General features: G+C 38.4%; 3 protein-coding genes across 5 annotated transcripts in view; 2 read left to right on the top strand and 1 right to left on the bottom strand.

Moving 5' to 3' along the window:
• The first annotated feature begins 81 nt into the window (after nucleotides 1-81).
• Nucleotides 82-10,557, top strand: ndc1 (NDC1 transmembrane nucleoporin). 2 transcript variants are annotated; one of them, XM_008434382.2, is made up of 18 exons: nucleotides 82-264; nucleotides 1,296-1,416; nucleotides 1,522-1,623; nucleotides 1,940-2,114; nucleotides 2,202-2,328; nucleotides 2,818-2,926; nucleotides 3,083-3,134; nucleotides 3,238-3,370; nucleotides 3,724-3,816; nucleotides 3,887-3,968; nucleotides 4,086-4,247; nucleotides 4,329-4,589; nucleotides 4,730-4,842; nucleotides 5,767-5,817; nucleotides 7,029-7,092; nucleotides 7,182-7,282; nucleotides 8,120-8,280; nucleotides 8,375-10,557. In XM_008434382.2, exons 1-18 carry the CDS (start codon nucleotides 226-228, stop codon nucleotides 8,436-8,438), a joined length of 2,010 nt encoding a protein of 669 aa, XP_008432604.1. In that variant the 5' UTR covers nucleotides 82-225; the 3' UTR covers nucleotides 8,439-10,557. The 2 variants fall into 2 exon arrangements, with proteins under 2 accessions (XP_008432604.1, XP_008432605.1); XM_008434383.2 differs by lacking the exon at nucleotides 5,767-5,817.
• On the bottom strand, nucleotides 9,658-18,889 carry dcaf8 (DDB1 and CUL4 associated factor 8). The gene is made up of 13 exons (XM_008434381.2): nucleotides 18,595-18,889; nucleotides 18,096-18,171; nucleotides 17,889-17,987; nucleotides 16,162-16,817; nucleotides 15,444-15,584; nucleotides 15,245-15,339; nucleotides 14,995-15,105; nucleotides 14,709-14,839; nucleotides 13,902-14,009; nucleotides 13,379-13,509; nucleotides 13,081-13,200; nucleotides 12,553-12,669; nucleotides 9,658-11,640 (listed from the first exon to the last, which is right to left on the bottom strand). The coding sequence occupies exons 2-13, from the start codon at nucleotides 18,130-18,132 to the stop codon at nucleotides 11,533-11,535; spliced, it is 1,854 nt and encodes a 617-aa protein (XP_008432603.1). The 5' UTR covers nucleotides 18,133-18,171; nucleotides 18,595-18,889; the 3' UTR covers nucleotides 9,658-11,532.
• Nucleotides 18,890-22,021: 3,132 nt separating this feature from the next.
• Nucleotides 22,022-25,944, top strand: part of LOC103479751 (guanine nucleotide exchange factor VAV3-like) — a 64,268-nt gene continuing 60,345 nt past the window's right edge. Inside the window, exon 1 of one of the 2 annotated variants that reach the window (XM_008434379.2) lies at nucleotides 22,022-22,435. In XM_008434379.2, the coding sequence (XP_008432601.1) occupies nucleotides 22,232-22,435 (204 nt within the window). In that variant the 5' untranslated portion in view covers nucleotides 22,022-22,231. The remainder of the gene's footprint in view (nucleotides 22,436-25,944) is intronic. The other variant, XM_008434380.2, reaches the window with a different exon arrangement.

Genomic DNA, 25,944 nt, shown 5'->3' with positions numbered 1-25,944 from the left:
GTTACCAACTCAGCACTGCATTTATGTAGAAAAATATATTTAAAATAAAGCAGTTGCGTTTAACAGGCAGTAGAACGGGCAACTTTTAATCGGGGTCCTTCAGAGGTGTCTTGAATGCATGTGGCGCGATGTAGATGAAGTGGATACCGGAGGCTAAGATTATTTGACAGCCCGAGAGCTGAAGACAACTTTATCGCAAAGTGGAGTAATTTTCAAACAAGCATCATGTTTCCTTCGGAAACAAGCTGCTGGTTTATCCGCAAGGTGAGTTCTTTTGAATAACAATTCACTTGTAGAACTACAAAACTGGATCGCTAAGCTAAAAGGCTAACCTCTACCCCATTTGTTTATGCTAGCTTCCTTGAGTTCAGTTTTATAACTTACCGTTTTTAATTTAATTTTGAGTTAATTTATGTAAAGCAAATAAATAAATAAGCTGCAGGAGAAATACGTTACGAACTATGTATAAAGATCCAAGAGTTGGGAGACAAAAAGTTTGAGAATGTAATATTAGCATTGATATTTTGTACGAATATTTCCATTAGCAAAGACTTGTATGTTTACTAGTGYCTTTCTCGGTTTGGTAAACGTAAAATGTCAGTCACAAAATAAAACTATCTAATTTCGTGAGTTGGAGCTTTTCTAGATGGTTTTCAGAAGGTACAAGAAAAACCGGCGTGCTGTGTAGGTTGTTAGTTTTTGATGATGCTCATCTGTACAGCATACAATCAGCGGGGTTCCTCTAAATGTAGACTTTAAACAGCACTTTTGTAGTTAGTAGAGCATTTGAAAACAAATTGAGAAGYTGGGTAAATTTGTCACAAAATGCGCTCCTGCATTGCAGATTTTCCCATTCAGTAATGGGTGGTAGGTTGATTTATAATAAAAAAAAAAAACAAACAAATCATTGATTTTCAGTGTGGAAATTCAGGTTGACCAGCAGCAAAGTGACRAGTCGAAACATTCAGATTTACACAAAAATAAAAATATTAGAAACAGAACTAAGAATAACATAATATAAAGTGAGGGTAAATTTACAGCACAGGAAAAACACTGTGGAGTTCTTGAAAATGCCATAAAAATAGACAAAATGTATGTGCATTGTTGTACATAAAAAAACAACAGAATATTTACAAGAAGTGGAACAAACCTAGCAGCAGGGATGTTATTTAGAGAATAAATATGGCAAGCTAGTATGTATCTTGCTTACAAATGCTTGAGGAAATTATCAGCTACGTTTTGTAGCAGAAATGTTTTTCTTTAGTTGGTGTAATACTACTGCCTTCTCTGTTCAGGTTATTTGGTGGAGAGCTGCTGCCAGCATTGCCTGGTCTGTCCTGTTGTTGCCGCCCACCACGGCAGTTTTTGTGTTTCTCAGCAAGTTCAGTTTTCTGCACCCCATTCAGACTATTTCAGGTCAGTCGCCATGTTGGTTGTGCTCTTTGACCTGTTTATCTGACCCAGTTGAAAGTGTGCTTTAAACAACAACAACATCAAAAACCTTTTTTCTTGTGATACCAGAATGCCTGTCTCTGCTGATGAGTTCCTGTTTGATTTTCTCCTTCATCCTGCTTGGTGGAGTGGTCATCATGGTTGGGTTCTTGAATTTAGAGTACTATACAGGTGAGTGGCAGAGAGCAGTAAGATTTTCTTGGTATTTGGGACTGAGGCTYCTTGAAGCTTGGCTTTAAGAGAAAATAAAGAACTTCTTTGCATTTTACATGGCATTTTTATCTTTGGTTATTTAATGCTTTGACTGAAAAAACACAGTAAAAACATTGTTTTTGCCATTTCTATCTTTTTTTTTTCTGTTACTGGATCATTTAAGTGCAATCAAAGAACTGGGATGTTAAAATAATTATCAGTTCATTATTTTCAGTTTTTTCCCAGTGGATTCTGTCCAGTTGTTCACATATCATGTATTTCTCTGTATCTTTAGTTATCCCRACTATTGCCTGCTCTAAAATCGCACTGCTGGGTCAGCTGCTTCACCCTCGCCAGRTTATCAACTCCTTTGCCCACTGCCTGATGGGAGTGATTGTAGGTTGGTGTTGTGCGGTCACTGTTGGTAGCAGATATGAGACACTCGGCTGCCCGTGTAAAAGTAGCGATGGGTAAGTCGATGCCAGGCCAAATTCAGTTTTAGTTTTCAGTACTTTTATCCAACTTTAATTGCTTTGGTGTCTTCTCATGCTCTGCAGTGTTCCTCAGATGGGGCTCAATGAGTACCACCTGGTCTTTTTGCTGGCAGGAGCATTTGTCGGCTTCTCCCACAGCCTCCGGGGAGTTATCCATAATATAAATTATGTCTCCTTCAATGCCGTTCAGGTAGGGGACACGAGCCAGATGCTGTTCGGTTTTCATACACTCATCATTAACATGACTCTGATCTTATTTCATGCCTTTAATGATTTATATGAAGCTTTTTGCTTAAAATAAAGAATGATGGAGTAATAAACAACCGAGTTATTTTTTTTTCTTTTTTTATGTTGTGGATTGTTTCCAACTCCAACAGGTTACTGGAGTTGAAGATATTTTTCTTCTTGGCAGAAGAGGCAGAACTTTTTTTAGCAAGAGAAAAGCTCCGTATTTAATTTAGATTTATGCACAAAGTTCTTGTTTACAAAACTTGTTTAACTTGTTTGTTGCAAAATGCTTTACATGCATTGACAGGAAGGAAAGAGGAAAGATTAAAGATTATGATGGGTGTAAACATCTTACCTGACTGATAGACTTACCTCAAATAGCCAACATTAATCCCAAGCTAAACTGATTTCTACTTTTAAACTAAGAGTCCACCTGTTACTGTTTCCTCAGCAATACAAATATCTCCACTTCAAAGGGGCTCTGCCCTTAGTGCTGAAGTGCAGCGCCATTCAAGCATTTTACTCTATCAGGAACTTCACTGTCGCTTATTTCTTTCTGGGTGAGTGACTTGTTTGTTAAAGAATTGTTAAAAAGTCATCTTAACTATAGAGTTTAGTTTTGTGTTGTTATTCATTGCAGCTTATCGCAATTGTTATCAGTTGTTTTTTTTTTGTTTTTTTTTTCTGCACATTTTTATATAAAATGTTTTATTCAGGTTATATCCCAAAAACATGGATCTGCAAAACTCTGAATCTTCATTTGGACAGGTTTGTGTTTTATACATACGTTCCATAAATGTTTTGGGCCTTCAGAGCATTGTGAGGAGTTGGATAAGCATCGTTGTGTTTGAATCTCCTCTTCCTCCTCCAGCTCTGTCCATCGTCTGGACAGCATAACTGGATTTGTGGACCTGTCCCTCCTCTACCACCTCTGGATCAGCGCCACCTTCCTCCTCTTCACCTGGTACACCACATTGCTGCTCTTTAGGATCTTTGTCACAGAGGTATGTGAACTGATTGAAATGCTTTTTTCCAAGTCGGACCCAGTAGAAGTGACTTTATATTTATTTGCAATGGTTTGTTCTGAGTATTACGTGGCACTGTGTGACATAGTTTTACTTTTTAGTAGACTCGGCTTTGACCCAGTTGTCTTGGCTCGCTGCCTTTCTGCAAAATACAAATGCACGCCACACATTTCAGTTATTTGTAAAAAATAAATATCAGTAAATCAGAGGAAAGTTTGTGCTTGTAAAGTGCCAATGCTGAATAATTTAAGTGGTATCGATATTTTGCAAGCCACTGGCAGACCTGTGGAAACATTATGGATAATGTGTATATATTTGTGTGTATTTTGCAGGTGTACAGTTTTCCTGTGCAACCAACTTTTACTGAAGATTCCCACCAGTGTCTTCCCAGAGTTCTCACCGACCAACAACCAATGATCTTGAAGGTATAAAAATTGACTCGCAGGTTGTTGCGCAGTCATATTTTTCTGACTCCCGTCTTCTTCTAAATGTCAGTTCCTAGCCCTGCAGGACTTGGCTCTGCTGTCCAAACATTCTCCATCCAGACGCGGTGAAGTCTTCAGTCTCAGCCAGCCAGGTCTGCCATGTTTTCCACACGCAGCATAATTCTTTGTGATATTTCGTTCTTTTATTTAAGTACATATTGATATCCAGTTTGGCTTTCAGCAGTATTTTTTTCCCCCGTCTTTTCTAGGCGGACATCCTTATAACTGGAACGCTGTCAGTAGAGAGTGTCTGGCTCTGCTGGCCGATCTGACGCAGAGACTTGTGGCTTATCATGAAACCGTAGCAACCAACGGGAGGGCCAAATCTCTGTCCAGTGGCAGTGAAAGGAAGACTTCATCTGACACATCATGTAAGTTGCTTGCAAGCGTTTGATAAAGGTGAAGCCTTTCAGATCACTAAAGTTTGATCATTTTTTTTCTTTACCTTAAAGGTTACTCTGGTACAGAAGACCTGATGAGTACAAGACCAACTTTCCTAACCAAGACTCCCGCTTCGGTTTTCGCCCGCTCTTTTGCCGGAGGTCCACACAGCCCTCTGACGGCACCGTTCACGCCCGACCTGGACAGCCCCTTTTCCTCTCCCACCTTGCGGCGGCTCACCGGTCCGGTGGATCAGTGCTCGCCGTGGCACGGCTCGGTGCAGAGCCCGCACATCATGAGGCGGGCGCCCAAACTCTGGTCCACCTCCGCAGGTTAGAGGAGGGTTGAACAAAGRCCACACTCTACCTTTTAATCTCTTAATGTTTAGCAGCAAGGCYATTACTTATTTACTTCTGATGTTTGCCTATTTTGWACTGTATGGTGGTAAGTAATGAGAATATTGTCCTTCCAGAGTCGCAGGTCAGCAGCAGCCCACCACGCTCTCCAGCCTCGGTTCCCAGTCCCAAACAGGAACCCGCCAAACCAAGTTTTCTGGCCCAGTTCCTTCAAAACAGAAAAGAACAGGTACTGAAATGTCTCAGTTATAAGCTTGTTACAGTGCCTTTCAAAAATATTCACCTCATAATTTGGTATTTTGTTGTTTAAAACCACACATTTCAATGTATTTTATCACATTTTTATGTGTTAGACCAACACAAAGTATCACATGAATTAAAGGAGAAAAGTGCTTCCAATGTCACATCAGTTAAAACCACCAAAAATGAACATAAGCAACACTTAATCAGACAATACGTAATTATTAACTTCAATAACCTGATTGACCATTAATATTCCTAAATAAAAAAMAATGTTTGCTGAAAATTTACTTAATTTTGAATATGYTGTTTTTGCTTAAAATATTCTTGAAATATCTTTTAGAGAATATAAAAGAACAACTTAGATTTGGATTAAACTTCACTGAAATCACATTGTTGCATTTGCTCTTTCATTAAAGTGAGAWATGTTCTGTTGTATTTCTAGCAGGGTGGTTATTGGGATGAATCACTTTTTTTAAATTATTGTTATCATAACTTTTTTTATAGTGCCTTTTACATAAGATCCCATTTGAAACACGTTGTCGTTTTAATCAAAGGTTGTGAATACTTTAACAAGGCATTGTATGAGTCTGTCCAGTTCTGCACTTCAAATTTAAGGCTTTCTTCACTCAAATTCTTTACAGAGATCATAACTATAAAATAATTTCATGAGCTTTTTCTGAATTTTTAAATTATTTTTTATTCAAGGTTTTCTGAATTAGTAAAAGTGTTGACACCAAATATACAAACACCACCTTGTCAGTAACGGGGTTTGAAAATCATGTTTGGTTTTTATTTTCACTGGGAATATTCCTTCACGTTAAAAAATGGTCTTAGTTGAGTGTGATCACTTGATTTAAGCTCTTTTTCTGTTTGAAATCAAAACATTTCTGCACTTAATTGTTTCTCCCAGGTTAAAAATTTCTTGGCAAAGCGGGTGCTGATAATGTATTTGTTTAACAAGGTAAGGACGTGTGAAGCATGTGCATGAACACCGAGGGGCGGCTGCATGCTCTTATCTGGCATCACAGATCTTCATCTGTCTCTAACAAATCACTAATCTACCTTCTGGTTCTGGGCCTAATCTTGCCGGCATTACTAATGTAGCTCTTTTCCATCTAGCTGTTACACTCAGCCTGGCTAATTACCTTGAAAGCTTGGATTAAGGAGTCATGTAACGTGTGCTTTGAAACTCTTGCTTGACGATGAAACCTGTGTTATTTGTGCTTATCAATTATTGACGAAACTTTGCTTTTCTAATCACGCCGGGACTTTTTGTGGCGCCAGATATCTGTCAGCATCGCACAATTGGTGGTACTTTGTCTCCTGAGATTTATGCTTCTTCCTCTAATTACTGCAGCATGTAATGTGGCCCATAGACATGTGTCCAACTAACAGCTCTTGATTTTAAAGCTGTGATCATTTAGAAGAAACCCGACTAAGACGGCTTATGCACTTGGATTCTCTAGAGACTTTTGCGCTGCTAAGATACAATGTTCATAAAATATTCAAATGATTTAAAATATGCAGTTTGTCATATTTTGAACCAAAGAACCCAAAATTATGCTTGGCAGAATGGGATATATTTCCATACAGTTACATCTTAATAAATTAGAATTTCATCAAAAAGCATATTTACCCTTAAAAGAATAGTATTTTGTATTTGGAAGTGTTTATTTTAAAAACTAAAGTAAAATTTCTCTGAAAATGATAATGCATTAAACGGAAACAATTGGKTTTTTTTTCTGCTTTGTAACGCTACGTTGTGGACTACACAGTGTTGAAAGTTGGCTAAAATGTTATTTATTTCTTTTTTTTTAACTGGTAAGTACTGATGAATACTTAGGTTTAAAGACTTTACTCAGTTATTGAAAAACTTTGCAGTTTCCAAACCATACTGTTTTAAAACTGCGCTACCTGCCCATGCTTCATCCATGCAGGTGTTTAAAACTCAGCCGTTTAATGACACGGCACAATGTAATTAAGACTTAAAACAATGTGCGTTTTAGCGATGATCTAATTTATTGGGATGCACCTGTAGTCTTCAGAGAATCTTCAGAATCATAATCGAAAATTTGAATTGCCATCACAGCTGATCTGCGAAGCCGTGTGGGTCTCATTAGTCGGTGTTGCATCTTGAAGAMAACTCTCACTGACAGACGTTTTGTCCTGCAGCTTCCAGAAGCCTCTAGTCAGGCCCTCTTCGCCGACAGCCAGGCTCACATCTGGGCGTTGGAAGGTAGGACGACATGTCCGTGTTTCCATCTGGATCAGATGGAACTCGTTAGTCCAGCATGTTCATCGTTTTCTCCTGCATCCACCCTGCAGTGCTGTCATACCTGGTTCAGGCCTCCTTCACAGAGGACCAGTTTGGGGTTGTTCAGACTACATTACCCAGCATTCTCAGCTCCATGCTGCACTTACAAGAGGTAAGTTGACATGGTTTAATGTGGCTCATTACAAGATAAATTCACTGAATGGTGGAGTTATGGTTTTCTTAGTTGCATCCCTCATATTTGGTTCACTGGAAGTTTGTATTCAGCTTAATGATGGTGTTGGACTCAGATTAATTATTTATGTTAATTCATTAAAAATTTTTGATGTAAAAATCGATCCCACATTAGATAACAGCTTTCAATAAATAAATTGTTTAAGATTAGTAAGAAGTAACTCAATACATAATTTTTGTAACAAATGTAAATATTCATGAACTTTAGTATCGTAGAGCAAGTTTATAAAGTGTTTCTATGATCAAAATCACTAATCTGACAGTAAATGGTTTTAATTATTACATGTGGTTCACATGAATGACCTACATGTGATGATCCCCAATTTGCATTATTTTTAAAATGTCGGCGGTGGCGCCACTAATTCCTTCCTAAATGCTTCCCACGCCGCATGTTGGAAGCCATCTGGTGTGGAGAAACGACGACTTTCATAGAAAACTGAAAGTCAGCAATATGAACGCTCAGATTTAGTTTTACAGGAGACTGAGCGTCTCTTCCTGTAGTTAAAGCCCAGCTATGTGATTGTTTTTACTAGATACTCAGTGGGATCCAGTAATTTTTCTATTCCAATTCATGCAATGCTGGTTGTACCTTTGCATTAGTGTGGATATTCATATTACTTTAATTACAGATTTTAAGCCAACTTTCCTGACTATATCACTATATCAATGAAAGGTTAACAGCTTCTTCCATAGCAGCCAGATTGCAGCTTCACACGTTTCACAGACTAACGTTTGTTGTTGCCTTTTTCACTTCTAGGCTGTGGATCGACACTTTAAGCTGCCTCATGCTTCCAGTAAGCCGGTCCGCTCCGCCAACAGCATGGAGGACTTTACCTACAAAACACTGCGCTTTGCTCTCAGAGCCACACTCAAGACTGCCATTTACAGGATAACCACCACCTTCGGAAGTCATTTAAAGTAAGCTGTGCTTGATTTTTTTTTAAAATACAGTAATGGATGGATTTATCCTCCTGCACACTCTGATTAAATCTTTTTTTTTTCTGACTTTCAGCGCTGTCCAGATGTCTGCAGAGCACCGAAAAAGACTGCAGCAGTTTCTGGAGTTCAAAGAATAAGACTGCTCTGGTTTCTGTCGCTAATGTTTGATGTGCGGATTTTTGCTTGTTTGAACACAAACTCAAAAGAAATGAGTGAAAGCCTGATAGTGCCTCCTGGAGTACTTTCTCAGCAAAGTTCCAGAATGTTTTGGACGTTTGATCCCGACTCCTACATGCAGGAGAAGCAAACAAACTTCAAACTGTAAACGATGATGGACTACAAAAACCTTTGTACACTCTGGACCTTCAACAAAAGGATTGCTGGTGAAGAAAAAAACTAAGATTATTGGTTTTGATATCTAAAAGTCTGTCCTTGCCAAAGTTCTTTCTGTGTTCATTTTTCAGTAATCCCCCTTCTTTTTGGTGCGAGTGAAACTGCCATGATTAACAACCTGTTTTGAAGTTAAATGTCTAGTTGTTTAAAACCTGTTTAGTTCTGATTTGAGTTTCTTTCCAGTTTTTTTTTTACATCTTCTCAGTTAACATATCAGACCTCTGAGTTTAAACATGTTTAGTGTGTGTGTGTGTGTGTGTGTGTGTGTGTGTGTCAGGATTTGTGCTTGATGATGTCCTGTTGGATTAGTCACATATTTGATGCAGCTCTTTGAGTGAATGTTTCACTATTATGAGTTTGATTTTCCACTCAGACTTGAATAAAAAAAAAGAAAAACTAAAGATTTATGATGAAATTTTGAATTCTTAAAATGAAAACCTACAGACCTTCTTCCCCTGGGATCCAAGATTCTAGGGTGAAACAAATTTGATGCTCACCCATAGGCACAGATATATTTTAGATGTAAAAACAGGCTATTTCAGTCAAGAATATTAACATCGTTTTTTTTCCTCTCAATTACTGGCATCTTCAGTCGTCTATAAAGCCTTCAGATAAAAATCCCATGTAATTATTTACTCAAATTTCTCAAATCTGTAATTAGTGTCTTTTTTTTTTCTTTTTTGTCATCCATAATTTTTACTGTCTATAGAATACAAATATTTGGTTTTCTCAGCCACGCTTCAAAATGGGAAATGCAGGAGAACATGCCTTTCAAGTTAAATCTTTAAGAAATTGTAAAAAACAACAAAAAAAAATCTCACTGGTGGAAAAACTTCAAATTTCTAACATGAAATGAACCCAAATCTGAATTTATTTTAAGGTATGTATTTATCAAGATACATCTGTACCAGTACTGACCATTTTTGTTCTAGGACCAAATCAATGACGGACCACTACATAACATCAAGAGCATCATCTTTTTCTTTATTGCACAAATTGTACATATTTCCAAATAAGCCAGTAGAATGCAATATTAGGCAGTGGTGGGAAAAATAGTTTTAATCAAAGCCTTTTATACGTATGCAAGATGTCAAAAAAAAAAATAGCACGTGGGAAAATCTGGATAGAACTGTTTGAAGTTATGGAACAATTATCTGAACAAGAAGAATCAAAGTTGCAATACTCGTAAAGACAGCTGTCAAGAAACGGGGAAAGAAAATGAACACGTCAACGTTTTCTCCTGTGGATTTTAAAAGTATTTTGTCCTCATACAGTATAGAATATAAATCTCTGCATCAATACCAATCAAATGTTCTGACTTTTTTTTCCTCCTTTTTTTTCTGAAGTCAAACAGCATTTGCTAAAGTTGTTTTTTTTTTTTTCCTTTTTTTTTTTCTTTTTCGTATTTTACAGTTCTAATATATATTTATATATATATGTACATATAAATTCAAACTAACTACGGTTCTCATAGAAAATGAGAAAAGCTCGACTTTCTCGCTCTCACACAGCAACTGACCCAGCCGCCTCCTCCGCCCTCATCTTTCAGCCAGTGTTAACAGCGCAGACAGGACTTGTGTGCCGAGTGCAAAACCAAAAGCCCTCCAACCTGGGTCAAGTGTTCGTTTCAAGAGTTCAGTTTAGACCTTCTTGCCAAAAGCTTGAGGGATTCACTTTTAATGCTCGAGCACGATGCTCCAACACAAAACTTGTTCTTTACAGTCATGGCAAGAAAGGCTAGGGTGTAAGGGAACAACAGAAATAACTGCAACCGAGATTATTACGTTCTTTCACACTCATAGGCAGTGTTTACATTTTGACTGATCCAGGTTGGGTCTGGTGCTTTAAAAAAAAAAAAAAAAACGGAAAAAGCAATCACATAATCCCCCCTGAGAGGGTAAATTCACCTCTGATTTGTCATGTTTATCAAGAGGTGAGTTGAAGCTTTCCTGTTGTAGATGACTTTCAGTTTGGAGAGAGAGGGAGGAAGAAGAAAACGAAGGAAACGACCTCTTCTCGGTCGAGAATCACTCAAGTGCAAAATATCCCATCTCAAAAGGGACAAAAAAAAATAAATTAACTCCGCTTCTGCATTTCCTATGACAAATTCAAGATGGTGGCTCCTCCCCCATCATCAAGCTCGCTAAATCGTCCCTGATTCAAAGTGCAACCAGCAGTGACGAAAAGAACAGGAAAGCACGAAGATAATTATGAAAAAAAAAACAAAAAAAAAACTACCATTTCAAGCTACTCCGAATTAAAAAACAAACAAGCAATTATGAGACTGGGGTTAAAGCGGAGCTCGCCCCCTGCACAGTCTAAATCTTAAAGGGAGTCACATTTAGGGGATAGTTGAAGGTATACGCCTAAATCCTTTCCTTTCAGCTGAACTCTTCCTCGAGAGCAGGAGTCTTTTAACCCAGATTGAGCTTATGGGTCTGCTGGTGACGTAAAGCTCACTGCACATCGCCCGCCTTTCGCCACACACAACTTTCCGAGTCTACGTCAACAACACGTGGAGAGACAAGAGGCCTCCGAGTGGTTCAGAAGGTCGTAAGCGCTCACTAAGCCTCTGTGCACAAATTCCCACTAAAGAAACAGGATCGTGGAAGTGTTGCAGTCTACAGTCGGCGTGTGCACACATCGTCGTCGCTCTGCTTCAACAGTAATAGTACGTTTAGGTAAATGTGTCTGCTTGCTTGTGTGTGTGTGTGTGTGTGTGTGTGTGTGGGGCTCGTGCCAGTGTGTCAATAGTGCTTGCCTATGTGCATCGATTCGAGGGCAATAAATTGTGAGTATCAGTTTGTGTATGTGGATGTACGTCTGTTTGTCCGTGGCTCAGGACGACATGCACTGGACGTGGTCCGGACCGCCGTCCTCTTCGTCGGAGGAATCCGGAGAGCTCCAGGACTCGTCGGTGTCTGCGTCTGCTCCCTCGCGCCGAGCCTGCGTTGAGACGGGATTATTTCCACTGAAAACACTGCTGCTGCTGCTGCCGCTAAACATCAGGCTTTAAATCCATTTTGTAGAGCCAGCGCACTGTTAGGGCGCCCACTTTGATCCCACATACTTATTTGATCTGTAGATTTTTTTAGACTTCAGTTTTTGTTTTTGTTTTTTTTTAGATATTTTTTTGGAATAGCCAACTTTGGCATTTACACCATAACAGTAAATAAAATGTTATCAAAGATATCAAAAGCAATTTCCTTTACATGTTTTACCTTTAACAAAAAATGAGCAATTAGGGCTCAAAACAACCTAAATGTGAACCAAGGCAGCCCCTAGTTATCTATTATCAATTTAATGTAGGCGTCCGATTTTTCCTAAAATAACAAATGTTTAATGTTTCTTAAATTTATGAGGAATCAATTAATTGTTGATTAACATCTGTGTGCCAAAAACGTAATTTTTTGATTAATACAGTTTTCACTTTAAATTAGAAATATAGGAGCAAATTTATTAATTTGATCTTTTTAACCATCCATCCATCTCTATATGTGCTGTATACTTTAAAGTGCAAATCTTCGTTTACATTTCATTTTGTAGTTTGCATTAAATTGAAAAGGTTATATTAAAAAAAGAAATGGCTTTTATAGGAAAGTTATTGGGTTTCAATAATCATTGTTGAAAAACAATTCAGATTTCTTTTTTTCGTACCAGCAGCCATAATTAATCTAAACCAAAATTTTTTCTGTTAAAAGTATATTTTTAACATTTTTAAACTGAAATGTTGCATTTTGCAGGAATGTTGGTAATTTATTTTGTTTAAAGCGTCTTTGCTCTACGCAAGTGGTTCATGGCAACATCCCAAACTGAACACAGTGAAAAATAGATAATCTAATGAAATCTTTGACTCACCCTTGGAGGTCGTCTGTTTCTCATGTGTCTCATCAGAAACCACAGCAGCTGGGTGTCATACTGGTCGCCATGACGCACGCTGTCTTCATCGCGCTCCCTCTTGTTTTTCTTCATCACCTTTCAGAACACAAGAAGCGATCAGTGAAATATGAAGATGAACATCACAAAGCCCCATTTTCTTGGACTGTAAAAGTGTATAAACAATATCAGCCTTTAAGCAATTAGGAAAAGGATAGAGTTTCAATTAATCTGACAAAAAATGTTACCAAATAAAGATGCAAGATCTCACTTGAAGCCTTTTGTACCATATTAAATAAAACCCTTCTGCAATTTCCCATAATGGAGGCTCTTTGTTTTAGTTTGAACAAGGATTTTATTGTGAAAAAGCCAGACAGGAACTTACCAAACCCATTCATAGTGATTATTTTGATTCCAATCAAGCAGGATTACTTTAGAAATCCATGCGCTTTACTTTATCTAGTACATCAAAATCAATTTTAAACAAATGGGATTGAGCAGGAGTCATACCTCTTTCAGGCCCTTGAGTCCAGTGGGGTTTTCAGCAGTGGGCGCCCACAGTTTGATATCATGGTCCAACCCACTGGTCGCCATTCCTGGCAGATGGGGGTGCGGCTCCAGACAATTCACCTGGAGTTACCAAACAATCACTGAACATCACAAATCCTAAACTTAAAAGCAAAAGTGAACGGAACAAAAATCTGGTTAGATTTACACAAACTGACTCCTTGAAGTTTAAGCTACAGCTCTTAGCCAACTCGTGTCATATTTGAAAACACACATTTTGAACTCTGCTGATCAAACTCACCACTCCTCCTCTGTCTCCCTCCATGAACTGGACGATGCGAGCAGAGTTTTTGTCCCAAAGGTAAATATGACCACAGTCACTGCCGCTGACCACAAACTCACTGCAGGGACCGTAGAAGTTCACGCCCTTCACTGTGAACCAGAAGAGATGCAGGGTCAGTGTGAGAGCTGGAGGGAAACTCAAAATGGCCGCTTCGTTTTACAAACCAAAGGATCTGAGAAGGAGAGATGTACTGACCTGACCATACAGATTTTAATTTCTTTTTAGAACAAAACCTCATTATGGGATGAGTAAAGTAACAAAAATGAGTTTCACTAAACTTTAAAATGGCAAGTTACGAATAATCTTCCTCCCATAGTAAATTCCAAACAACAGAATGCTGCCGTTAGTGTGACAATTAGGTATAGTTTGTTCAGACTTTTAGTTTTTTTCCAATCATTATTCAGAATAACATCATCCATTTCCAGTCATATGATTTCTTCTTCTGTTTAAAGTTGCTGCTTTGTTCGCAAAAAATAAATACCTGTGGCGTTATTGCGGTGCCCCTTATATCTCCTGCGATAGTCTGCCCCGTCACTGTGGTTGGAGTCAAATAGGTAGATGTCCTCATCGTTGTAACTGGCCAGGAGTTCTGAAAAGTCAACAACTTTCAATTCATAACTTTCCCAGGCTTGAATTAATCATTTATTTCCATTTTAAAATATAAAAGTTCACAAAGAAATCACGGCATATAGCTTTGCAGAGGTTTTCAATGTGCGTCACTTCATTCCTTTAAAAATAAAAACCCAAAGATGAAGAATAAAAAGAAGGACAAAATCAAGCACAGAAGACACAAAGGACAGAAGGAAGGAGGACAGAAAGGAGAAAAGAATGACAAACGTCAGCTGAGGTAGGACACAAGCATGAACAGGAGGAAGGACAAATGATACAAGAGAGGGATGGAGGAAAGAAAAGGGTGGAAGAAAAGAATATTGAGAAAGATGGAAAAAGAGAAAACAAGATGGAAAATTGAAAAAAAGTTGCTTGTTTTCACACTACCCAGATCTAGAAAATACTCTAATTTAAAAGTTCCTATATTTCCTGCTGATTCTAGAGTATTGTGTGTGAGCTTGAGATAATTAAACCTTCAACTATTGTTCAAAGCTCATCCAAATAACTGATAAATTTGTGCAGCTGATGCCAAATCTAATCTTAGTGTCCCTCTGCACAAACAAACCCATAGGAAATATTTTATTAAGAGACACAACAAGTCAGACTGTTGTAATCAGACAGACATATTGGTACTTTAAACTGACAGGAAGCCAAAAGATGAAAAACGATGTAGCTCTACCTGTGCCGTCGTGACTGTACACAAGACAGGTTATGTTGGTTTTAGACTCGCTGGAGACCAGATGTGAAGGACAAAACTTTTTCAGAACGCCGTTGTTTTCATTTTCATTAATCTTCCTCTGATCATAAATTCTAAAAAGGAAAAAAACCCCAGCAAAAAATAAAACAAAGAGGAAAAAACGTGTAAAAAAAAAAAAAAAAAAAAAAAAAAAAGTCTCGTTAAATTCAGAGGTCTTCTAATAAATCAGACAAGATAACCAACACAGGAGCCAGAGCACAGCTCATACCTCACATACTGATCCCTCCCACCGACTGCAAACTGCTGCGTCTTTGCTGGGTTGACAAAGATGGTGTACAGTCCCACTTTTTTATCGCCCTCCTTTACCACCACCAGTTTACTGCCAAACAGGATATAAGGAGACAAAGAGGAAACATTAGTGAGCTGCATAAAGGCCAGGATCATTTTAAGATGCGGTTCTTGTTCTTTTCTTGCTCTAACACGTTGATTTCAAACCCCAAATGATGAACAGAACTCACTTGGCGGGACGATCCAGGCGCAAATCGATACCAAACACCACGGCGTCCTCTCCAGCTGACAGAAACGAACAAGGCGAGTCCGGCTCCAGGGCCAGCTGATGGAACGAAAAAAACAAAAGTGAAAACGCATAAGAGTTGGCATGTTGTCTCAGAAGTCTTTCACTTTCTGGTTTACAACAACCTTTGTCGGCATGCTCACCTTGTGTGCTGCTCCTTTGTGCTGTGCTACCCGCTTTGTGTTCTTGCAGCGCTGCGTGGCCGAGAGCTCAGCGACTCTGATCTGACCGTCACGAGCGCACATGGCCAAGGTGGAGTCTCCGCTGTGAGGCAGGAACTTCGCCTGTTGGAACCCAAGAGCAAGAAGAAAACTCACATCAGTCACATGCAGATTATAGTTTTACTTTAATTGTTTGTATTTATTTTAGTAACCTTTTACATTTTGCTGTGAGATCATTCTGTGTTTCAATCAGCAAAATGTCCTTTGGTTTGTGACCTCCTAAATACCATCAGTGCTAAACAATTTGTAATTTTTTTATTTTTTTTTTACTAAAGACAAACATTGCAAAGAATTTACAGGGTTCTTACATTTGCTTCAGRTCAAAATAATTTGTTTCCTCTCATAGTTTAAACCTGATTTTTAGAAGAGCTTGAAAAAGTGTTTGCTGAAGTCATTTCTGCAGTTGCGAGGCATTAAATACGAAGCTACAGCTACGAGAAAAACTGTAAAGAGGATGGATGGACAAAATGAGAGAGAACGCATSGGTGGCACAAAAGAGGATATATGGACAATGATGAATGGACAGACAGAGGTAGGACAAATGGACATTTCTACATATTCAGCTGCTGATAAACTTTGAACAACCCAAGAATGAACTGAGTGCCGATTCTGGTCCGTCCCTCTTGTCCCCGCACCTCACCTGAAACACATTACTCTTATGTCCGCTGTCAAACTCCAGCTCCGCCCGCCGGATGGCCCAGTCCCAGATCACCACCCGSAGGTCGTCGCTGCCAGACGCCAGACGCGTCCCAGAGGGGTTGAAGTGCAACGTGTTGACGCAGCCAGTGTGCCGCTCCAAGCGTCCCTGGAGCTCCAGCCTCTGCACGAGGCCCCGAGCTCCGCACACACGCCGGACAAACTGGTGTGAGTTCCTGCCGATCTCCCTGGAGCGAAGAGAGGGAACCGCCTGCCACGTCGGCCCACGGAGGTCGTGGAGCTCGGCGCCCAGCCAGGACTCCATGGCCTCGTCGTCATCGTCGTCGTCATCGTCGTCCTCCTCCTCCTTTGGCTCTTCGTCGTCGTCGTCATCATCGTCTGAGCTGGATGAGTGATTAGTGCCGCCTCCAGGTCGGATTCTCTTTCTAGCGGCCYTYTTCCCTCGATCCTTCTCTTTGCCCCTCTCTCGTCTCCCACCCTCGCTCTCCCTCTCTCCATCCTCCGTGAAAGAAAACAGTCCACTGCCGTCCATGCTGTCCGTATCTTCCTCCTCCTCCTCTCCTTCTTTGCTTGCAGCTGTCTCTCCTTCTGCCTCTGGTATGCCTTTGTCTCCAGACGCTTCTACTGTTTCTTTGGGAGCTGTGGAAACAGGAAAAGGCCGAGATGTCAAGGCAACGCAGTCTCCGTGGGAGATTCCAGAAGAAATCTTGCACAAATTAAGAAAGTTTCTGTATTAACTGACTAAAACAGACAATGATGGAATCTAAACTTTTGCAGAGGAAGCTGAACATCTTGTGACAGAGTCTTTTCAACAAAACCAATTGCATCCCTGCATCATGGCTGTTGTAGTTTAGTAACAACCAAGTCAATCGGCCAGAACTACAAATGACAGAAAACAAATGCTGCCACATTACTTGTTTAAAAAAAATAACAGAAGAAGCAATAAATGAACAAATGTAGAGATTCAATACTTACAGAAGCATCCTTGAAAAGCTGGACATATTTCTGGTTTTTAAAGACCTATAATTAAGATTATACAATATAATATTGTTTATGATTCTTTAAAACCTTGGAGAAACGTTCTTTAACACTGCACATTTAGAAAAAAGCTAATATGAGCAAGTTAATCAGTTAGCAGAGCATGCAAGYGGCCGTTTCTACTGTAGATTGCTAACTGTAGCTTCAGAACATTGTTGCATTAACAAATGGAGCAGCRCTCATTTCATTTCCAGACCAGGGCTGTCTGTGTATTCAAAGACCAGAAATATTTCTGAACAACCAAATATGACTGACGATATAAATATTGCAGTAAAGATGGGCAGTAACGGTAAATGCCACTCTCAGTTTAATTTTTCTTACCCTGTGTGACCTTTAGCATCTTATGGATATTCATGCTTCTGTAGTTTTGTGTTTTAAATGAAGGCTAGAGACGTCCAGCTGCCTTCTYGTGAAACTCGTGAAGATCAAGTCCTGAATGACTGATTCTAATATATATTTCTACAATTCCTAATTTCATTACAAAAAACCCCCCAAATAAACAAGCTGACAAGCATTGGATTAAGCACACAGGTGCAAATTGGTTTGTTTGGAAGAAGTAACAGACAAAATGGGAACAGGAAGGAACAAAATGGTGAAGTAAACTGACCTGGAGCACATTGTGGCTGCTAAAATTTTCAAGTAAACAGAAAAAGAATACAAAAGTGGCTTTACCGTCTTCAGAGGARGATTGTGTCTGACTGTCTTTACTTCCACAGGCGTCCCCGTCCTTGTGCTGCCGCTCTTCTCCGGGCTGTTTCTCATCTGAACCACCTGATAAACACAAGCATTTTTCCCTGATAAGCTCGCAGGTCCAAGAGGCACCAAAACATGCGTGGCTATAATTAAGTCTACAAAACGGTGCATTTTTATATACTGCACCATTAAGCACAGGGGATTTTTCGTCAGCTTCAGCCATTCTGTCTCCTTTGGGTCCTGCGTCGTCCTGAGGTAGAAACTGTAAGATGTCAAGCAAGTAAGAAGCATTAAATATGTTTTCTGACCAAACATGAGGATAAAGTCAGAAAAGAAAGCGAAAACAACCAAAAATTAAATAATTTCCGTCGCAGCTTAGCCGTATAACTTTAAAACTCACTATCAGCCTACTTTTACCAGGTCTWCATTGCTGCACCTAATATAACACAACTGACTTCCCAGCTAGCCGACACAGAGGCCCAACTAATGCCGTTTTTGCTTTGTGGTGTCGGTCTTCTGCGACTGTGGTTCAACCTGACACYCGTTTCATCGAAAGTAAAAGCTACATAGTATGTGTAAAGCGAACACACATCGAAGCTAAGAGAAGGCATTCAAGTTGTACTCAACAAGCTAGCTGTCAAAATGCGGGTACTTTAAATTGCTAACTTAGCATTGCTAGCGTTACCTCTACTCGAAGGCCCGACGAGGCGCACTTCTTAGTTTAGTACTAATCTTTATTGCAGATTTGTTTTCTCCACCTCGCTACTTGGCAAACGAGCTAAGTGCCCTGACTAGGAGTTCTCTGATGGGAGATACACGACATTAGGAGAGCCTGCATTAAGCTGTCTCTTGCTAAAAAAAAGAAAAAAAAGTCAGACAACAATACGAGCTAGCTGCGTTCACACAAGGTTGTCTTCTGCTCTGTTTATGTTTTGACGATCCAGCTTCTTTTTTTTTTTTCTTGCACAGCTCCATTTCCGGTGTCGTACGTGCCTCTTCTATTTATGATTTTTTTTTCAAAACCGGAAGTTCTATTAAAAAATAACCACCACCACCACCACCATTATTATTATTATTATTATTATTATTATTATTATTATTATTATTATTATTATTATTATTATTATTATTATTATCAGCAGTAGTTGTATTTACTGTACTGGGCTTTTTTGTCTGCATTTATTTATTAATATCCGAATTATGATTATAGTAATAGAAGTATATCCTATGAGAACTGGTTAGAGAAGTTAATAAATTGTACTCAAGATTTTTACACAAGTAGAATTAAAGTCAAAATTCCTCAAGTAAGTCCAAAAAGTATTTTTTGTGAAATGGTTTCTCGAACACTAACTGTTTTATCATAACATATGAATTTATTTGTGGAAAAATATGGAATTAGACTGACATCATGTAATATTTTGTGCAAATTCTCGTTTTTAAAAAAACAAAATACTAAAATAGTAATAACAAAAAAACAAATAAAAAGAGGTTACATCAATGCAAAATGACAACTTCAGGAAGAAGAGACAAACATATCCAAATCAGTTGTTTTCACAATGTAAATCTAAGTAGTCATTTATATGTTAAAACAGAACAAAAATACTTCCAGTGAGAGAAGATACTATTCAGTGTACCTGCATTTTACCTCCAAGTGGCACAACAGACTTAGTAGATACAAAATACCAGAACAATGAAGCTTGTMTACAAACAAGACATTTAACTTTAATTTATGTTGGAAGTAAGTGTCTGATGCAGTTTGCCTTGATATTTATTCAGAAAATAACTGGAAGTGGCTAAAGTAGCCAGAAAGTGTAAGAGCAGCATTAYTAATAATATTACACAAGTAAAAGTAAAAAAGAAGGATGCAGTAAAATTGCTCTAAGTAGTKTTTTTAATTTTTAAAGTTACTTACATAAATGTAGCTGCGTAAATATACTCGGTGTGCTTTATTATCTATAGGAAATATAGTATATACAGCAATAAAGTATTTGCTTTGAATAATTGTACCTCTGTGATATAATCAATGTCTGCTCTAACATGCAGGAGGAAAGTGAGTATAAAATGGCCACTGTTTTGTAGGTCTTTTTAAAAAATATGTTTAGGCATTAATGAAACATTAATACTGAATATTCCTGTATATCTGGCTGCTATAACTGAACATTATTTGACAAAACAATCAACCAAAATCTTTCAAGTGTTATGTTTATTGGGATGATGCTCTCATTCCCTGTGAAGCTGTATTGATTGTTGCCGTCAAAACCCAGTTGTATTATATAAGGTGAAGAATTATATTTGGTACTCGGAGGCCATGATGTTTCTGTTTTATTGCAGTCAGAYGTAAATAGAAAAATATCAGGGGTTCAACAGTGGCAGAGAGAGAATTTGTCCTGTTGGAGGTGTTCTGGGGTCAACCCCTGCTATCGAGCCTTTGGCATAAACACAATGGAGATCCTACGTTTCATCCTGAAACGTAGGATCCAGATATTTCTGAACTTTCACATTCTGAGGTAAACAGAAAGACAACAAAAGAAATTCTTTATACTCTAGTATGATAAATTTAATATAAAGTCACACAAGTTTACATATTATGTCATAACTGATGAAGGCAGGGGGTAAGACATAGATCCAATGTCCTTATCCTTGCAGATGAAAGTATTCGGCTTCATGATGACACCACCAACATGTTTCCCTGAGTGGGTGGTGGGTTCATTGTACTGAGCAGGGTTAGTTTTCAGTCATGTTTGCAGGCAGACCAAACATTTCTGCTTTCATCTGTCCGGCACATCTTCTTCCACATGTTTGTTGTGTTCCTCTGTGGGTTATGATAAAGTGTGAACACTAGATGGTATTGGTTTACTTGCAACAGTCACTTTCATTTTGCCAGATTTTTTTTAAGTGCACAGCAAACAGGTTTTGTGTTGATTATTCCACCTGAGCTGTGAATTTCTGCAGTTCCTCCATAGTTACCTTGGACTTTTTGGCTATTCCTCTATTTAGTGCTCACCTTGCCAGGCTAKTTAGCATTTGCATTTGTGCCATACTCTTGATTTTCAGATGATGAATTGAACAGTGCTCTACCTGTAATTTTGTAATTTAACCCTGCAATAAATTTCTCCACAACCTTACGCCTTAAATAAAACAGAAAGTATATGTATAAATAATTTATTTTGAGGCATAAATCGATTACATTTCAACAATCCAAATTTAAGTAAATAATCTCAAATCTTTAAATAAATCACAAGTCATAGGTAGATGGCAACTAGTTGCATTTACTTTTTTGGGGGAAGAAGTACTTCATTATTTTATTCTGAATAAAGCTCTTGAGTACAATTTCTGGATACTCTACCCACTGTGAGTAACTTCACTCAATGAATAACATATTTTAGCCATAAATGCACCAGACAATGRCACACACCAGTTTATRTTAAASTGAGAATTATTGTTTGCAGACAAGATTTGTTGTTTTAGTGTTATTTTCTACTTGCTGAGCCGTTAGGATGGCACACCTATACACACAYGCGCACACACACATAAATATATATAAAATATACTTCTTAGCTTCAYAAATTTTCATAAAATTTTTTAAAAAATACCAGAATTTGCACATTACATTTTTTGGCTGTCTGATTTCAAAATCTAAATTCTGATGTGATCCAGCAAAATACGTTTTTACTATTATTTGATTAATTTCTTGATTGGCTACTTTCCATAACTTTTTACTTTTACTTGTCTACAAATATATTTGAGCAGTGCTGTTTTTACCTGATACATTTTTTGGGTTGCTGAACCCACCTGTGATCATAGGGAAGATGTATTTTTCCCCATTAACAGCCAACCTTTTTTTAATTAATTAATGTATTTATTTATTACATGAGTCACAGCCTCAAGCAAGCACACAGTCGACATTTCCTCTTATGTAGCAAAAAAAAAAAAAAAATTAAACAAAAACAAAACGACAACAAATACAAAAACAAAAACGGTGCAGCGCCTATTTAAAATAATAAAAAAAAAATTGTGACGGGTATAAGTAGCATGGAAAGTGCCAGACTTACTAAAGGAGAGGTAACGGCGAGTTCTGAGCAGGAAGGGGAAGTTTAGACAGTTTGAGGGGGGTTTCACATCAGCCAGCCGCCCCCGTGAGTCGCAGAAAAAAAAAAAAAAGCTGCAGCGACGCGGTGGTCCCTCCAGAGGCGACGCTGGAGTTCACGGACACGAGTGAACGGCTCGAGGAGCGGCTTCTGTTATGACGCGCGCGGATTTAAAGCAAGATCAAAGTTTGTAATTTCATTTTCGCGTTGACCCGCTGTTCGCAGACAGCGGAGATGGAGTACTGGAGGCAGTGTGCGATGTGGCTGATCGGCTGCAATGTTCTGCCGGCGAACCACCGGGTCACGGCGGACACAGCGCAGGTGTTCGACCTGGCGCAGACCCTGCGGGACGGGGTGCTGCTGTGCCAGCTGCTCAACAACCTGAAGCCCCACACCATCAACCTGAAGGAGATCAACCTGAGGCCGCAAATGTCACAGGTAAGCTCAAACACTACCGAGTCTGCTTGTTCACGTTGCGCGTGCGGGGAAAATGTGAAATTGGCCATGAAAACGATTTAAAGTAAAAACCAATCATACCCACAAAAAAAAAAAAAAAAAAAAAAAAAAACACGATTCAGACTGTTAACTTTTCATGTTAAATGATTCGATTCATTTAGTCTGGATCAAACTGTTCGATGAACACGCCATACAGGCAGCAGGAGTGAACCTACGAAGTGTTGTATGTGATGGCCAGATTGGGCCCAGTAATAATTTGCAACACCAAAACTGACAACAKAATTTCATTCACCCCTCTCCTTCTTCCCCATTTATTTCTTCATTGTTTGTTCCCTATAAATTAACATTATGCCCCTCAATTAATTAAAATATCACTACAAAGTTAATCTATTTTAAGAATGAAATTTTAACAAATGAAGCTCATATAATCATTACATRCAGATTAATCTTTTCCTATTCTACTTTTTAAGACTATGACATAACAACTTGTGCAAATCCAAAAYTCACTTTCTCAGAATATTACAAAAGAACAATGTTAAAATGATACTTAATACAGAGATGCTAGCATGKAGAATCATATGGAAGAATGCTGATCGAACAGTTGTTCAGCAGAAAGCCACTGGCATCCWCCAGATGGTGGTTGTTGTACAAACATCTTAGTTAAATATGTTTGTCTGTTCAGACTAGTATTGAAGCATGTTCATGGAAAGTAAAGTGAAAGGAAAACGTGTGGAAAGAGCCTTTTCAAGCAGATGAGCCAGATGGGAGTGGACATGTCAAAAGCAGCTGGATAAAAGCAACACCAGTAAACAGGGGCGGCTCCTGCATGTTTTATGAGACCTGTCCAAACTCTGAGTTTATTTTGTAAAAGTTTGTTTCTATGACAGAATTTGATGTTTAATCTAATTTAAGTAAGCCTGTAAATTAAGTTTTTTAGAATTTATATCCTAAAAAGCATGTTGAACTGATAATCTAAATATGTAACCATCTTGTCAATTGAGGGTGGCGAAGGGAGWCAAACACRTTAAAAAAGGGATCGCAAACGAGAAAGCATCCTAGCATAGTATTAGTATTGTAATTAATTACAAATGATGCCTGTAAAAGTCTTGTATGCATAAAAAATATGCACAGAGGACAATAAAGCAACACATAGATTAAAGACAAGCAGGTTTTAAGAAGGTTAACACACCAGACTCACGAATTTTAAACACAATTTATATTGGCACACTGTAATATTGTTTTGCATAGTTATGAACCAACATTTACCCTTAATGCACTCTAAAAAAAAAAAAAGCTTATCAGATCAGCGTGAGTTTTTTTTCTTTCTAACTTTTGGGTTGATTTTAAAATAGATCTTCTAATAATAGAGACTTGCTGCTTCAGGCGGACATCTGGAACAAACTAATTTTCAGCATCCAGAGTTCTTTGGTGTTTTGCCAATCTGATTGGTATAAATGCATTCTTCGAGTTATTGTCGATGTTTTTGTTTCAGTGGCTTAATTTGTTTAAAACGAATTAATTTGTTGGAGTTTTTTTTTTTTTTTTGCAGAAGCGAGTTGGAATAAAAATTTCCTTAGAGTATTAAAGTCTTTGTAGCCACTGGAGAGGGCTGATAAAATCCTGACTTTGATCCACCCGTTAGACAGGAAACATGTGCAGTTTTTGCAGCAGGAGAATGTTTGTTTTTAGGAGGAGTTTGAAGCCCAGTAGCAAACACTTTTAGACATAAAGAGTGTTGAATAAGAATTAAAAACATAAACATTTTTCTCAGTAAATTTAATAACAAGAGCTTCCATGTCTATGTGTTTGTGATCACTGCTCCAGACAATTTCTCCATTGATCTTTCTTTAAGTTATATGTCTGCTGACCCCACATGCTGAAAAACACACTGAAACTATGATGCCCACCTCTCCAAATTTTGTATCTTGGCATGCTTTTGTAAAATTATGTGCAGTGACTGATTTCAGTTCAGTTTGAATTCAGTTTATTTATACAGTGCCGATTCACAACGTCATCTTGAGACACTATACAAAGAAGTCCTTTCAGTTCAATCACACATACCTTCCACTGTCCTATTTATCAAACAAACAATTTCAGCTCGTTATTCAAGTTAGTTTAAGAATTTTTTTAAATCTAATGAAACCCAGCAGATTGCATTGAATCATTGACTTGCAGCAACTTTCATTTTGATCTAAACTGACTGGGTCAAAAATGAATTATTTTGATGCATCAAGATGCACACATGAATGATGTTAACTTTATCAACAAAAGAAAAAGAACAAAAACAATGTCAAAACTCGATTATTGTAATATTTATTTACAACCTAAATATGAGGAAAAAAGGAACTGGGGAACTTGGGAGCACCTTTATGATGAATATAGCATGCTGGAAAAAAATCCATGCCACATGCGGGATGTTTGAAATTTTCAAATTTCAACAATGAATTGGAAGTAAAACACTGCAACCTGGAAGCCTGTCAAACCGCGGATGCTACAATTCCCACTAACTCAGGAAAGCTGAATATAATTGCAAAGATTGTTTCCGTTACAGCAGCTTTGTAACAGCCTTTGGATATATCATCCGCCCTCCAAGATACTTCATAGAAACCACACACCTTACAATGAGACTAAAACAGAATAAGGCGATTACAAGCATGTGGTGGCAAGACATAGTTTCTAGAGACATGCGTGTCTGGGGAGGGATGTGGGTAATTGTCAATTGATTATGATCGCATCTTAACCTTCTGAATTGTAAACATCAATTCAAATACTCCCAGTCCCAATTCAGAAGCTTAGAATAAAGTCTGTAACCAATTTGATCAACGTGTTTCAGAACATGTAAGGTGTGTGAAGGTCGTCACAGAGCACTTTAGTTTTACACATCATGAGCAGCTTCTCGTGTGACACCTTGGCAACGAGAGACCTACTTATAGGCTGTCAGTTGATATTCATTCTTCATTAATGGGGAGCTGGATTGTACTCTGGACAACGGTCAATTTCACAAACACTTTGACATGTTCGGTATTTGTTTTCCCTGCTGGACAGGTTGCGTTTTTTCATTTGTATATATTCTGACAAGACAAAAGACATTGCAACGGTGTGCATTAGCTGAACGTGAACAAAGCCCAGTAGGTTAATTTGCTTCTAACGAAGGCAAACATGTCACCGGATGAGTTGTTGTGGTTTCCATAATATTGACGGATAGTTTATAGGTCACTCTTTGAACCTTGCTTCCTGTGCAGTCACAAACACGGGCAACGTCAGAAGTGACAATAGCTACTAAAAGCTATGAGTTAGAGATCACAAAAGGAAGCACAAGGAAGTAGATCTATCAATAACTTTGCAAAAAGCTAGTACTGCAAAAAGAAGAAGAGAACGTACACAATATCGCAATTTAAAGCGGCACTAATTGGACTTGAAATCCTTTCTGAGTAGATACATTTTCGTGACCTAATAATGAACTGGGGTGGTTGGTATATGCTCTGGCCGTT

The sequence above is a fragment of the Poecilia reticulata genome, linkage group LG17, assembly GCF_000633615.1.
Source record: "Poecilia reticulata strain Guanapo linkage group LG17, Guppy_female_1.0+MT, whole genome shotgun sequence".
In the NCBI taxonomy this organism is placed as follows: Eukaryota; Metazoa; Chordata; class Actinopteri; order Cyprinodontiformes; family Poeciliidae; genus Poecilia; species Poecilia reticulata.
This window is presented reverse-complemented; position numbering and strand designations above follow the sequence as displayed.